Source organism: Poromitra crassiceps, assembly GCF_964638095.1.
Source record: "Poromitra crassiceps genome assembly, chromosome: 15".
Taxonomy (NCBI): Eukaryota; Metazoa; Chordata; class Actinopteri; order Beryciformes; family Melamphaidae; genus Poromitra; species Poromitra crassiceps.
Window position 1 is genome coordinate 27,788,989 of NC_139634.1, and position 15,155 is coordinate 27,804,143.

General features: G+C 42.7%; 1 protein-coding gene across 1 annotated transcript in view; it reads left to right on the top strand.

Annotated features, from left to right (window-relative positions):
* Positions 1-4,980: 4,980 nt before the first annotated feature.
* Positions 4,981-15,155, top strand: part of diaph2 (diaphanous-related formin 2) — a 568,359-nt gene continuing 558,184 nt past the window's right edge. Inside the window, exon 1 of the mRNA XM_083651834.1 lies at positions 4,981-5,261. Coding sequence (XP_083507960.1) covers positions 5,178-5,261 — 84 coding nt within the window. The 5' untranslated portion in view covers positions 4,981-5,177. The remainder of the gene's footprint in view (positions 5,262-15,155) is intronic.

Genomic DNA, 15,155 nt, shown 5'->3' on the forward strand with positions numbered 1-15,155 from the left:
CAGCAGTGGTAGACGGGGTATAATACTGTAGAGTTTAGCCTGAGTTGCCCTTCCATGGTGGCTGAGCTCTGTCAGACTAAGAGACTCGTGCCTGCCTTGTAGTACAGCGGGAGGGCAATGCATAATGTACAACTCATTTTCCTTTCATCTCTCACGCCTAAACACACTTCTTTCAACTGCAGCCTCATATCTCTCAGAGTCCTGTCATACTGTAATAGGAGGGGAATGGCTCTGCATAACAAGTGCAAAGCATGCTGGGAGGTTCAGTGGGGCTCTTTGGCTCAAGAGCAGAAATAGGCTATAAAGGAAATTGTACAGTAGGAAACTGTTTGCAAAACTTAATATTCACATAACTGGACTGGACTTAAAGGATAAGGCTGGTGTTTTTAATGTGTTTCTTACTGTCAAAAAAACCCTATGAAAATAACAAAATCAGCAATGATTTTGTTTTGCCAACAAGTATCGTCTAGATGCACTGTACTCGATGCCAATGAAGGCATGTCCTAGCAGCACATAGAACTGCATTGTAAAAAAAAAAGAGTCTACATTGAAAAACGTAATTCAAAGTCTGTTTCGTGAAACTTTGTGTGCAGTTGACATCAAAATGAAGGTCAAGTTCGAAAAGGGGTGTGATCCGAGCAAGGGGGCCGGGCCCCCTCACATTGACCCCCCTTTCCCCCATTTCACTTCCCTGGCCCACATTCGGGGTGTGGGCTTCGCGGCTGGTGTGATCCAATCACAAGATGGTCTCTATTTGATTGTGTTATTTTCATAGGATTTGCGCAACACATTAAAAACACCAGCCTTATCCTTTTACCATCCCAGTCACACTCTCAGTCAAGCTCTTTTTTTCTGTTAGAGCTATAGCTGGAGTGCTCACAGTATCATGGCAAGGATGTGCAACCAATGGAACCAACCGCCTTCAACCACCAGCTTTTTACAGTAAACGGATATCGGGATTAATTAATTTCCAGTGTGCCAACAAAGTCTTATTAGCACAGTATTGAAATAGACCTAGACCTTCTACCGGTGTCGATGAAAATCATTGAACAACATCCTGAAAATAGGAATAGGCATTTATCTTTATCAGGAGGATGTTTTTTTTCAGGCCATGGTCAGTCATCTAATGGCAGACTGACTCATGGGAAAATTATGTCCCACATCCACAGCAGCTCTATATTATTTAATTATAGGCCTGGCAAGTGGATGTTAACTGTAATGCTAGCTACTGTACCAAAAAGTAGATGAGTCAGAAACACAAGGTTATGAATATAACCCCAGTTTTATTAATAAAGTGAGCGAGGTTCTCACTATGGGACCAGATCCTCTCTGGGCCTTAGACAGTAGCACTATTTTTTGATTTCACCGAATATCCCTATAGATCGCTAAACCACTGTGAACAGTTAAGCTAGCTAATGTGTTCCTTCTGGGCGAGAAGAATGCTGAGAATGGCGCGATTCCGCTCTCTCCTGGAGGGAGAAAATAATATAGTGCTTCTGTCTATGGCCCATAGAGGATCTGCTGGTCCCATAGTGAGAACCTCATGATCCTTATGATAATAAAACATCACAGGAACAAGGGTCACAGTTGCTTTATTAGTTTAGTTTATTAAAAGGATCCCCAGCTGATGCCATGGCAAACAGCTAGTCTTCCTGTGGTCCACACGTGTACACAAGTCACTTGACAAACATCAAACTACATGTTGTCCATTATTGGATTCATAACAAAGCAATATACATTACAGGGCAAGATGTTAGTTGCGAGCTGTGTATCAGTTGTTGTGTTAACCTGTTTAACAAAGAAGCTCTTTGAAATGTAATATACTACATAATTATTGTGGTGATCATGGTCATGATACTGTAGCGAATCAGTGTTACACATACAGTGGTGAGCAATGGAAGTGTCTCGACTACAGATAGGAACTGATGTGTGGGAGTGTTACTGGGGGGAACACTATGCTTGTGGGAGACTTCCGGGGGAGACTGAGCATGCGCGGGCAGTCTCCGGATACCGCCTAGAGAGAAGCTGCTAGCTATGAGCGTGACAACCGCCAAGAGTTGTAAATATGAATAACTGTGAATAAAGAACCCTGTACCAGCAAGAAGCCTCTGCCTCTTCAATACCAGGAACGCTACAATACAGTAAATTTACACAATGATTTTTATGGGCTCTGTCATCCAATCCAATAAACAGAGATGTTTTTCTTTGCAAGATGTCAGCAGCTACAGCAACTAAACAATTAATTTTATCAACTTGTTTTCATGCAAAAGATCCAATGGAATAAATAGTGGGTGACATGAATTCAACATGGACAGATGGGAAACCAAATGACCTAGTTAATGTTTGGAGCAGCTTTCAAGCAGCTGGACTCAAACCCAATATCATACCGTAGAAACAGAGTGAAATTAGTGTTTACCGGACTTAGCAATTGATTGACAATGACTTCTGAAATGAACAGACAAAATCAATACATCAATATGGGTATCCTAGAATAAGAATGTGAAGTGTCTGAGAGAGTGTGTGTGTGTGTGTGTGTGTGTGTGTGTGTGTGTGTGTGTGTGTGTGTGTGTGTGTGTGTGTGTGTGTGTGTGTGTGTGTGTGTGAGAGAGAGAATTGTGTTCTGCCACAGCTCCATTTTACGAGCGATCGGGCTGAATCTTTCAGAAAGTGTAAAGAGCACCCTAAAGGAAGCCAGATTTTTTAATTGGGTAACTATGGCCGATTAATTGATTGCCCTAATTATGTCACTCAAGCAATGGCATCATCTGGTGACATCATCACTGATGAAATCACTCACTGATGACATCATCATTGAGTGCTCAAGTGACATCACTGGTGACATCACCAATTCTATGTGATATCATTGAGTGTGTCCCAGGAAGCGGGTCTAACTCTCACAGGTGCAATAGTTTATTAAAAAGTCAAATGATGTTTTCCCCTATAGCTCATATTCAGTCTGTATCACTGTTGTTACATTACTACAGTCCAAATGAAAATGTGTGCTAGTCTCAGAACCTAATTTCTGTTCCAAATACAGTTTCATTGGCAGAATTTGTGTACTTACTACACTCAGAAAACTTACAGGAATACCTTGATGTTTTCAATGTGTCATTTCTACTTCACTAGACAGTTGTCATGAAGAAACCAAACTGTTTACACTTCTGCTAGAAGACTTTCCAGATTCTTTGCACTGCACAGTATACATGCGGGCTACCAGCTCGACACACTACAAGACTGACTTGGGAGAGAGATGCAGGCATAAATACACAGGTGACTCATCAGACTCATGAGGGACATCTGTGAGGAACACAGGGAGCAGGGCAGGGCTAACGAGGACACATTGAAGGCAGGTAGGTGTGTGTGGGGGGGCAGGAGCACACATGGTAATGACAAGAGACAGAGTTCATGTAATGATTTGCAGCAATAACTTCTAAATTCCACGCACTGAAGCCCTGAATTCATATTCCATGCTTGAAGTGAAATCAGTGACCTCATAGAATGATTAGGAGCATCATTTATCGATAGGCTGCAGAGGGAAGATTGCACCTGCCTAGCCCGACCATTAGAGGGACCCGACCATTAGAGGGACAGTTTTCTGCTCCAGTAACCTTATTCCTATGGCAACCCATTCACAGATGATGCTGCTCCTTGAAATTGAATGTGGTAAGATATTGCAATATGAATCTGATTCGGATAATTTGTAAGCAGTAGATCGATCACATTTTTGTTTTCTTTTTATTTAACCTTTAAAGAGGGTTTATTTTTCTTCTTCGAAATCATTTTCCTTCTATAGGCATAAAGCCCACACTATATCCTGGACTGATTATATAATGGCCCAATTACATAATAGCAACCCATCTTAACGTATGTACGTATTGTAGTAATATGTATTTTTACACACACACACACACACACACACACACACACACACACACACACACACACACACACACACACGCACACACACGCACACACACGCACACACACGCACACACACGCACACACACGGCGCGCGCGGGGTTTGCCTCCTCCCTGGTTCTTTGTATTCACCTCACTGGCTGCCTTTCATGATTTCAACTGACTGAATCCCATCCAGTTGCTGTAAGATCAGTCTGACCTCGCCGTCACAACAGTCCCCTCCTCTTCGACGCCAAACCGACCTCCTGACTGACAGGTATTCTGACCAATCGGTGTTGGAATCCCTGCTGCTTACGTACATCCCAAGCCAATCAGAATCTGTGGCGGGCGGACCCACAGTGGGCCTGGCATTCATGTTTGGTTGCGACAGTAAGCTCTGGATGGGATTTTGTGAGTTTTCTTTGACATGTTATTTATTTGTTATATTGCATTTAATAGCGCATTATTGTATGCGGTTATGTGTCATTGTGCCTGCTAAAATAAACAACATTAGCGACGTAACTGTCGTGTTGTTATGCTAGCGTGGGCAAGTGAGCAGTATTTGCAAAGTAGCCCAAGCAGAGAGAACAACGGTGATTTTTCTACTAATACAGTCGTTTATAATGTTGTCAATTCAGCTTCATGACTGTAATTTTTGGCAAATTATGGACATGCCAATGTACGTTTAAAACTGTCAGACTAACGTTATATTTGGTTCCCCTGCAACATTTTGTCGGTCACTACGAGATTATTACGTTGTACAAGTTTGCTTTTTGAAACAAATGGGAAAGAAACAACGTCTCTTTGTTGAGTAGTAGTTTGACGTTACATTATCTTTTGTGTTTAATGCCTGCCATTTGTGTTTTATTGTTTGCCACGTGATGTCTTAATTGAATCTGTCCGCATAATAACGTTCAGTGAAACACGTGTTAAGGCAAATGTTTTAATGCACAAGACGTTGTGATATTGTTGTTTACATCATTATTCTGGTCATTTCAGAAAGCTTTGACCGCGGTGTAAAGTGTTTTGCTCCTGAACTGAAGAGACTTCAGCCAGGACGGATACAGCCAGGACCCCACCACACCTCTTGGTCCTCGACAGCTGGATAACTACTGAGGAATTACTTGGAGCAGCCAACTTGAAAGTATTATTTACCTTTTAACGGAATGGCTTTTGAGAATACCTAACCTGGGTTGTTTGTTTTTTTCAAGTTTTGCTGCAAGCGTGGAGTTAACTTTTGAGGTCATCTAAAGTCTTTCAAGGGAACTGTTTCATCAAAAATGGATCAAGCAAGCGGCGGAGAGGACCCCAATAAACCCTCTAAAAAGAAGTCTAACGAGGATGAGGGTAAAAACAAAAAGCTGGTAAGTGGGGTATTCCGACTTGTTCATTTTACTCATAAATGAAGGTGATGTACACTCAATTGCCACGTCCTGTAATCTTGTAGACATGCAAGGGTTAAATGTCACGATGATCCACAGTTAGTGTTGCAGCAGCAACTTTGGGAGCCCTGTCAGCACTGACTCCACTGCTTTCCACGATTGTCTCACTGGTAACCTGAGTTAGTTTTATTACTTGGCTGAAGTACAGAGTTCAAACTATAGCCCCCAATCTCTGTTTTACACTTATTAGTCACTGGTCAATGTTACAGTAAACCCTGTTGATGAAGTCAGATCAAGCCAAGCAGAATCACAGCTTCACATGTTGTCATACAGTGCCTCCCTGTGTAGAGCTAGAGGAGCCTCAAATAGCTATTGATGTCTTGATAGCCCCGGATGGGACTCCCATTACTATTTAATGTAGCCCAACACAGAACAGCTAGCCTAATAGCAGTTAGACTCAGGAAAGAGAGCTAGTGTTTCACTCAGTGCTTTACTTTTCAAAGCACTCATGGCATCATGCAAACCTGATTATCGTACACCAATCAATGCTGCATCGTCTGAAAGTTTTGACGAGCATTCTTGTTGTGACAGTTTGGCTTCAAAGGATTTTGTGAATAGATAGAAGGGTCAAGTTCAGTTACTTGCTGACCCATTGTGTAGTTCTATCCATGTGGTTTGGGGTGGTTTTAAGAGGTGTGTGTGTGTGTCTGTGTGTGTGTGTTCGTGTGTGTGCTTGCAATTGATATGACCTGTCCATAGTCAACGTGCATTATCAGCACAATAAAATGGCAGTCACTGAGGACTGTGCCTATAGATAACATAGATAACAACTGATTCATGCACACAAAGCATCTTGGCCTGGCCTGGTGGAATAGCTAATGACTGTGTAGTGTAATAGTGTGTGAGGAGCTGCTGTTGTTGTTGTTGTTGTTGTTGGTGGTTGTTTAGAAAGTGGGCAACCCTACAAGCTCAGATGTCAGTGAGCGATTACTCATTACTGCATGCTCTCCATTGCCTGGAAATGAGATCATATGCTCTGGGTCGTGGTGGATGGTCAGGGCTTCCGTATGACATCTGAATCATCACTTCTGGTTAACTAACTACCCACTCAGACAACTCGGTAATTAAGTTTGCATTACCACCAAGTGGAGCTAAATGTTAACATTTCAAATACCTTATAAACTGTAGCCATGGTCCCTTTATTCACTCTCCTGGGTGGAAACTAGTTGTAAATCCAAGCTATACCACTGAGTGTTTGAAGTGCATGTAACTGCCTACACACTGTCAGCAGCTGGAGAAACCAGAGGCCGGAAGTCTATGACTTTTCTGTGACCAGAGGGAAACATTGGCTGATGTTGATTATGGTTGCCACTTCCACGTTTGTCTGTGTGAAACACTTGGCTGCTGCTGAACTTTTGGCTATCAACAACCAATCATGTCATAGCGCTGCTATAGACCCTTTCAATGTTTGTAAACAGCGATGACATATTTTGTGGGCGGAGCCAAACTCATTGCAGAAAGTTACAACTAGCGGTTCAGCTGTCATATACTGTAAATATGGAAGATCCCGACTCCTCCTCCATGTATTTTAAAGCTTTGCCAGTAACAGGTTACCTTACACAAATAAGCTAACTCTTTCAGTGGGGTGAGGTTTCCTGACCCTAGTCACTGTCAGGATGGGTCTAGCATCCAATACATCACCAAAGTCGTCATATTACTAGTGGGAATGTCCAGCGTCTAATACGCATAAGGCACAAGACATCTTTTTCCTGTATTCCGGGGATCTCTCGTTTCGGCTCGAGTTCCTCAGAGTTGTGGATGGATACCTTGATGCGTGCGCAACTAACCCTGTGACGTCCACTCTAAAAGGGTCTATATGTTGCACTGATCACCGAGGTGTGATTGGCTGCTGATCAGCGGGAATGGCCAAAAGTTCATTTGCAGGCACGCAAACAAGCGAATGAGAAAGCCACTGTTTAATGTCAGCTGATGTTTCAAGGTTCATAGAAAATGAATGAACTGAATTCATGTTGCTCTTGTATAAAGTTCCCTTAAAAACTGAGGCATGAGAAGAACAACAGTGCCACTGTTGTTGAGCTCACATTAAGCAGGAGGATGGTGATATGGGCAAACTCACTGGCTTCATTTGAGCAGCACAACTGAGAGAGACAGTTGCTCACCAGTGTCCTGTGAAGGGTGGGGCTTTGTAGTCTGGACTGCCAGGAGAATTTGTCTGACTGGCTCCAATGGGATTTTCGAATGCAAACCTTGCCTTAGGCAAAAACTTGGTGCAGCCATACAATGAGCTGTGAGCACTGGGACTGACCAAGAGCCTGAGGAACAGTATCAACAAACCAAAACAACTGTTCCTCACTCACTGCACACTGTCAGAGGGGGAGGGGGGTGGCAGAGAGTACAACACTGAAAGCCTGAGGCTCAAACTTGTAATCACTGGTATGTGTTCCAGCAAAGTTAAGGTAGGGGAAAGTGTGACCATAATAACTACAGACTGAAAACCCCAGTGTTGACTAAAATGACTCCAATAACTCCTGAATATCCCGCCCGCCTCTCCCTCAACTTTAAACACCCCCCCCCCCCCCAAGTCTCTGCTCACTATATGGACTACTGAGTGCATGTGTCATCCACACACTCTCCCAGACCATTGTGATCTCAGCCAGGGCCAGACACGTTCCCTGTTGCTCAACCCTCCCAAGCAGAGCACAACAGACAGAGGCAAAGTAAGGAAGCCTGTGCTGTGGCTCTTGCCAAACTCTCAAGACGGCTCCGAGTGTGTGAGAGGAAGTCATAATTCATCCCTGGGTGGAGCCATGGTGTTTTCCCCTCCTCTTTAGCTGTCCTGGTTGTATACTGTAGCTCCACAGGTTTGTTTGCAGACTTGTAAACACGTGGAAATGTAGTGAAAGAATGTGTATGTTGAAATGAATCAGTTTAACACGTTAATTGCCAAGAACGAGTTGAGTCGTCAAACACAATCCAGCTGTTCACTGCCAACGACGAGTTGAGTCGTCAAAAAAATGATTTTTTTTTTTTTGACCGTGGGATGTGCATCTAACCCTTTTACATCTCTTATATAATTATTGGAGCCACCGAACGTTTACAACCCATTCCACCGACCCACTAAGTGGCAACAGTGCTCTCCTGACTAGAGGAAGGCAAGCATTTTTTTAACTTGTCACGCCATTCTCACCCCAGCCATTCTCATGAAAATGGATGGGGGAAAACGCTTTCTTTTTCGCGCTGATTGCTGGCGATGCGGGATTGCAAATTTACATAATAGATTACAGTTGGAACACACTTTGAAACACGCAGCATAAATATGACCAGAATCGCAAAAGCTTCTCTCAACCAAAACTCCAAGAAGCGAGCGAGTCCATGCCGACTTCCTCAAACAGCGGCCGTGCAGACAGGCACAGGACAGCAGCAAAGCACTGAGACTGTGACGGCCGCTGCAGCCAAGAAGAACGCCCACGGAGGGAGGAGTTGAAGCAACTCTCCCTCTCGCTCTCTCCCTCTCTCTCTCTCGCTCTCTCTCTCTCCCTCCCTCCCTCTCTCTCTCTCTCTCTCTCTCTCTCCCTCTCCCCCTCTCACTAGGATTAAACCTAGTGCGTCTCCCTCCCGAGAGGGAGGGAGAGAGAGAGAGAGGGAGGGAGAGCGAGAGGGAGGGAGAGAGAGAGAGAGAGAGAGAGAGAGGGAGGGAGAGCGAGGGGGAGGGAGAGAGAGAGAGAGAGAGAGCGAGAGGGGGAGGGAGAGAGAGAGAGAGAGAGAGCCAAAAATGAATGGTTAAAGTGACAGTTCTATCGAATTTCACAAAAAGCCGTTTATCTCTGAATATTTTTTCTGACGCTAAAACCATGCTGTATTCAACTGCTAATGCTTACATAACTACTAACTCTACAAACTAACTCTTTTAGACAGAGAAAGTACACATTCTATTAGTACTTTTGAGATATTGTATGTTCACAAACTCCAAGCAGAAAATAATCCTCGGCTCTTGTAAAATGAGCCACAATCCTCAAAAAACGGCTTGGCAGAAGCTACCTACAGCAAGAAAAAAACGGCTGGCAGTCAATGTGTTAATCGGTGAACTAAAATTCTCATTCTGTTTAAAATTTGTATTTTTTTTGCTGAAGTTTATTATAAGCTCTCTCGACTTCTGAAAATTGCTGTCCTCTCTGGGAGTCAGACTTCTGAAGATTGACTTTCCTGTTCACCATTTCTCCATATATGGTCGTATAGGATCTCACTCCTGATGTGCCATGTAATTTGTGTGGATGCGGTCCAGATTCCAGGATGGGGGTTAAGTCTATCTTGAGCAGGATTAAAGTAGAGTTTAGAGTTAGTCACTGCCAAATGCACACTAACAAGCCACACAATGCTCATAACATAATAACCAGTTAAACTAAGTGCCTGCCTGGCATGGTCACAGTTCGGTCTAGAAGAAGTCAACCAGACTTTGGAGGATAAACCTTGAAAGCTGTATGCTTGTTTAACGAGTCACTCTAAAGATGACATCACAGCAACACCATTTGGGCTTTGGGCCCAGGATGTGGCTACACAACACAGCCAAGGAGGACATGAATAACACCCCAGTGTTCAGGGAGTTTAGAGAACATTCAAAACGTCTCTGTAGCACTAGCTTGCTGCTATGGACCTTCTTTGTTACAATGTCCTTGCCTGATGTTAAAGCATGACATCCAGTGACATTGGGCAGATGGAATGAGGTCATTGTTAAGGAATTCAGTGGAGCTGGTTTGACAGAGGGAGGGATACTCCCCTTCTGCGTACAAGAGCAGCATGATGATGACATAAAGATAACTTATTATGCATTAGGCCTACATACACTTTACAGTACAGTGTTATGTGACTGAGCTACTAGCTAATGGTAAACTTGCAAACCGAATGGATAACTGACAGTCATGAGGTGCCACTATGTTGCTCAAGGGAGTGAGAGGCTGAAGTATGAGTTAAAACAATAATTTAAGTAAGACTAATGGAAAATAACTAGACACAACACAACTACATTAAGGAAAAGAACAGAACAAAAGGTGCATCAATGAGGAAGGAGAGAGACACTGCCTGGTCTGAGGGAGCACACCGGGCCCAGGTGCACTCCAATCAAAAAAAACATTGTGATATTTTGCCGTATTGATTTTACTGCACGCAGCCTTAACATCAACATTTATTTTTGGCCCACGGCCCTCCATCCAGATTATTTTTTCGCCCGTTCATATAGGAAAGAATTTGGGCACCTCTGGTTTAGAGAATGCATTACTGCTGTGACCATGAGAGATTTAAACCAGTAGTGTTGGTTTCTGATCACTACTAGACCCACAGGCGTGCATGTTATGAGGAATAATAATGTTAAACACAAACAGGTTTGCTGTGCTTTGGATACAAAGTGTGAAGGATCTGAAAGCATTGGTGAATCACTAAGCATAGTTCAATGTTATATTCGTCGTCCTTAAAGGGATAGTTCGGTTTGTTTGAAGTGGGGTCCTATCAGCTAGTTCGATACACTAACTGAAGTAGGTACAGTGGTCTGGACCCTGGGCGCAGCGTGTTACGAGACCCGGTACTCAGAGCAGCAGCCAAACCAGCTTTTTCTCTGTAAGTACGTGGGGTCAAGAACTAAAACGTAATTTAGCCACCTAAAACAACGGCCACCTAAACAAATTGATATCTGTGTACATGCACGCTCTATTTTGACCATTTTCAGCGCTTTACCTTTCCGCCAAACAGCAGTTTCATTCGGCACTGCTTTTTCTCCCAACCGTACCGGGTCTCGTTACACGCTGCGCCCAGGGTCCAGACCACTGTACCTACTTCAGTTAGTGTATCGAACTAGCTGATAGGACCCCACTTCAAACAAACTGAACTATCCCTTTAAGTCACTAGGTCGTTCAAATCTCCTTGGATAAGATTTTTATACTCAATGTTTATATTTTGAAATAAATAATGTTCTGTTGGAAGTAATGATATTGTAATTTGGAACTACAAATAATTAGTAGCCAATCTTCACCAGACCACTTTGCAGCTTGTTTTAGTAACTTATATACCACCTGATCTGATCAGACAGGCAAGGGAAGGGAAGGGAGTGGGACTGACTCCCGTTTGTCTATTATAAGTTGTGCTTGTACGCTAATTCTTTCTCTACAACAAAAGGATAAGAGAGGATCAGTATCTAAATGGTCATTCATAGGCTGTGTATGAGAAAGGGGGAGAGGGGACCCCTGAGAGCATATAGGCTACAACAGGCCAGGGTTCCCAAACTTTTCAGACCAAGTATCACTACACAGTATGTATCGTTACCATACTATATGTACACTATATGAGCGTTATTTAGCCACCTTCCCCACAAGCTAGCATGACATTGTTGGTATGTACCACTACCGATCAATGCCTTATGTCTTATAGTTTCATATGATACCTGGATTGAAAACTGAACCCGCTACAGCCTCTGAAAGTAAATTTTCACAATTGCGATATTTGTGAAATATTGTGATATTCGATATTAACGAAGATCGGACCAAGCCTCAGGGTGTATGTAAAAAAATAATGATAATAAAATTGCCCAGTGGTCCGCGCGGACCACAGTTTGGGAATGACTGGGCGACAACACAACTTTTCTTCATGGACAGGAAACTGAAATGAGTCACCCAACTCTCCAGCCAGAGCAGCTGCAGCAGTATTGGACACAATGGGTGAAATTGCTGGTCAATACCAGAGCCGTGTATATAGAAGAGTCGCGATATCTCCATTCACTCCAATGGACCAGTTTTTTACTCTCAAGAGTTCCCGGAAGTAAGGTTCTGGATTAAGCAGCGATGTCGAGTTGCAGCGAAATGGTCTGTTTGTGATGTACTTTGAAAGGGTCCGACATTTAAAGAATCAGATTGTACATTATCAGCTTTATTTTAGCATTCAAACGTAACGCGAGCCCCCTTCCTGGCTATTCATTGGCTACTGAGTCACACGCCACTCTCTTACTAGATTGCTCTGGTCAATACCTTTGCGATTTGGATCTGCATGTGTAATGCTGAGTGTCTAATGCTTTTGTGTTGTCACTCACTGACTGTTGTTTTCCATCTGACTGCTGATGTCTTTTTAAATGCTGTGTTGCTGCTCTGGCTGTTGCTTGGATCCACTTAATTTACACTTGTCTTGGTGGACTTTCTTTAAGCCCACTGATCATTACAGTAGTTGATGCTATTAAATTGTGTTGCAATGGGCCGGCAGATTTTATTTTTTTTGGGGTGGGGGGGGGGGGGGGGGGGGGGTACACAAACCAATTTCATCCACGATTAAACTATTTTTTTCCACTGATCTCAACACAGAGAAAAAGAAAATAAACTTAAGCAGAAAACATCATTGATGGGAAGAAATACTCACAGTCTCAACTTTGGCAGGAGATTCTTTTGGTCAGCTTCTCAAACATGTTTTTATTTAATACTGACAGTTTGTAATTTGTAACCCTTATTAAATCATGCCTTATTGATTATAAACACAGTAGTAATTTAGTAAACCATTAAAGTAATTAAAGCAGTAATGCACAGTTCAGTCCTACTTAATGGTTATCTTCATTATGAGACTATGGGATGCCTTTATTGGAATAAAGGCGTACTATGCCTCAGATTCATGGGATTTCATAATGTGCTGCAGGCTATTCTGTAGGCTATTACAGACTGTTTTGCTGTATATTTTGGCAGTCAATAAGCCTATCACATCCCACACAAATCAGCCATTTTGTGTCTAAAATGCAGGAAGTAACACAATATACTCAGCATGCACTGACATAAATTGTTTGCAGCGGAGGAACAGCAAACTGGATCTTCTTTGTTTTACTTCCTGCATTTTAGACACAAAATGGCTGATTTGGGTGGGATGTGAAATAGGCTGATAGGTTGCATAATTGCAAGAACTGTGTTATCCAGACATAGGCACTCTAGGCTAAGTGGTTCACTTCAAACTACATAGTAGCACATGACATAACATAACCCAAATGTAGGCTATAACTGGGAAATTAGAGTAGGCTAATTGTTGTTTGTAAAAAGTGACATACCATTTACTTGGCAACACAGCACAATATCATGTTCTGCTATGTCATCTAGGGGCCGGAATTTCTGGCATCTGGATTGTGTAAACAGCTGGTTAACCTTGTTCTTTTGACAGTATCTGATTGTGAATCAATCATATCAGGGCCTCTTCTGATGGTGGCATTAGGAACTATTCTGACAGAGTAATGTGCGGCTTTGACATATGAGCTTCAGGGAGCATTTTAGGTCATGCTAGCATGCTACCACCCTGTTACTAGAACTTGTCTCAGTTTATCACACTTTTGATAGAATTTTATGAATTTTAGTTTGGCCAAAAAATACCCAATATTCTTCTTCCCTGTGCTGTTTTGTTTTCCATTCACAGTCCTCTATGGAGTGTGAGTATAACATAAATGGTGTTTGTGAGATGTGTGAGTAACAGCAGGAAACAGACCACATGTGATGATGTGAATGTTATATAGCATTCAGGAAGTTGGAGAGAGGAAGTAGTGAAGAATGCTTTAGTCACGCTGTGGAAGAAAACTGCCGACTGCTCTAACATCACCCTCTGAGACTCAGTCTATTCATGCCCAAAACAGATTAGATTAGATTAGAAGACCATTATTATCCTAAAAAAGGTGAATTAACTTGACTGCTTAACTTACATTACATAGTAAAAAGCCTAAAACATAAGATGTAAGAAAAACAACGCAAGCATTGAGGCATTCAAGTCAAGTCAGAAGAACCTGAAGCGTAGAAATACCATAATGCAGGAAGAAGTATTGTGCTTTGGTTGAGCCAGTGCGCTGTCTGATGAATGCTGGGATTAAGGGGATTCTCCTAGATATACTAAATACATTCCAACTTACATTCCTGAGACATACAAACTTAGTAATATTTAAATTCAGGAGACACAACTGTTGTACAAAAAGTCGCTATTTGCTACTCGCTATTTGCAAAGACCGCTGTGTGTCTCTGGGTCTCCCCTCGTCCAGAGCAGACAGCCTGGCCTGGCTGACAGTCACGCTGGGAGCCAGGGGAGATCCTCTGGAGGTCGGCTCTGGATGACACCACGCATGCTCAAGCATGAACTCCACAGAGCTCTCCCATTCGCACGGTGACATCATCAAGGAATTCCACTCTGGAACCTGGTTTCTTTTTTTGTGTGTGTTTTCAGGCCCCAATAATGCCGTTACCATGTAAATGGAAGGCACAAACGTAGCAAAAGTTTGTTATTTTATGCAGGGAGCGTTCTCGCGTAATCTAGGCCTGAGACTCAGACACAAGGCAGTGAAGGCACAGTGTTAAACGGCTTGTGAGGGACAATATGAAAGAGTATTAGCCTAGCCCACACTGTTTGCTGCTTCAGAGGAGGTATAACAACAAGGAATACAAGTCTCCTGTGCCAGAAGTGTCTCTTAGGAAGCTGAAACTGAATGAGGAAAACTAAACTTGAAATGGGGAAAACTGAATTTGAAATTAGAACAAAAATAAAATGTAATAAGTATGTATGAAAAATGACAATTTCTGCAATTCAAATTTAATCTGTGCTGACTACTAGTAATCTCCATATAATAGTCTGTGAGCTTCTGAACCCTACAAGTAGATCTCTATGTTATACACACTGGCATTTTCATTCTTTCATACAAACCATTAGCTTTGTAATAGCTACATGTACATATCAAGCCAACGCCCAAGGGCACAGTAAGTTAGTAACAGAAATCTCCTTTCAAATTCTGCAGAGACAAAGATAACTTGAGGGCAGTGCTGTGCTAGTTGATGGTCACATGGTCAGGACGTCCAGTGTACAACCATTCAAATC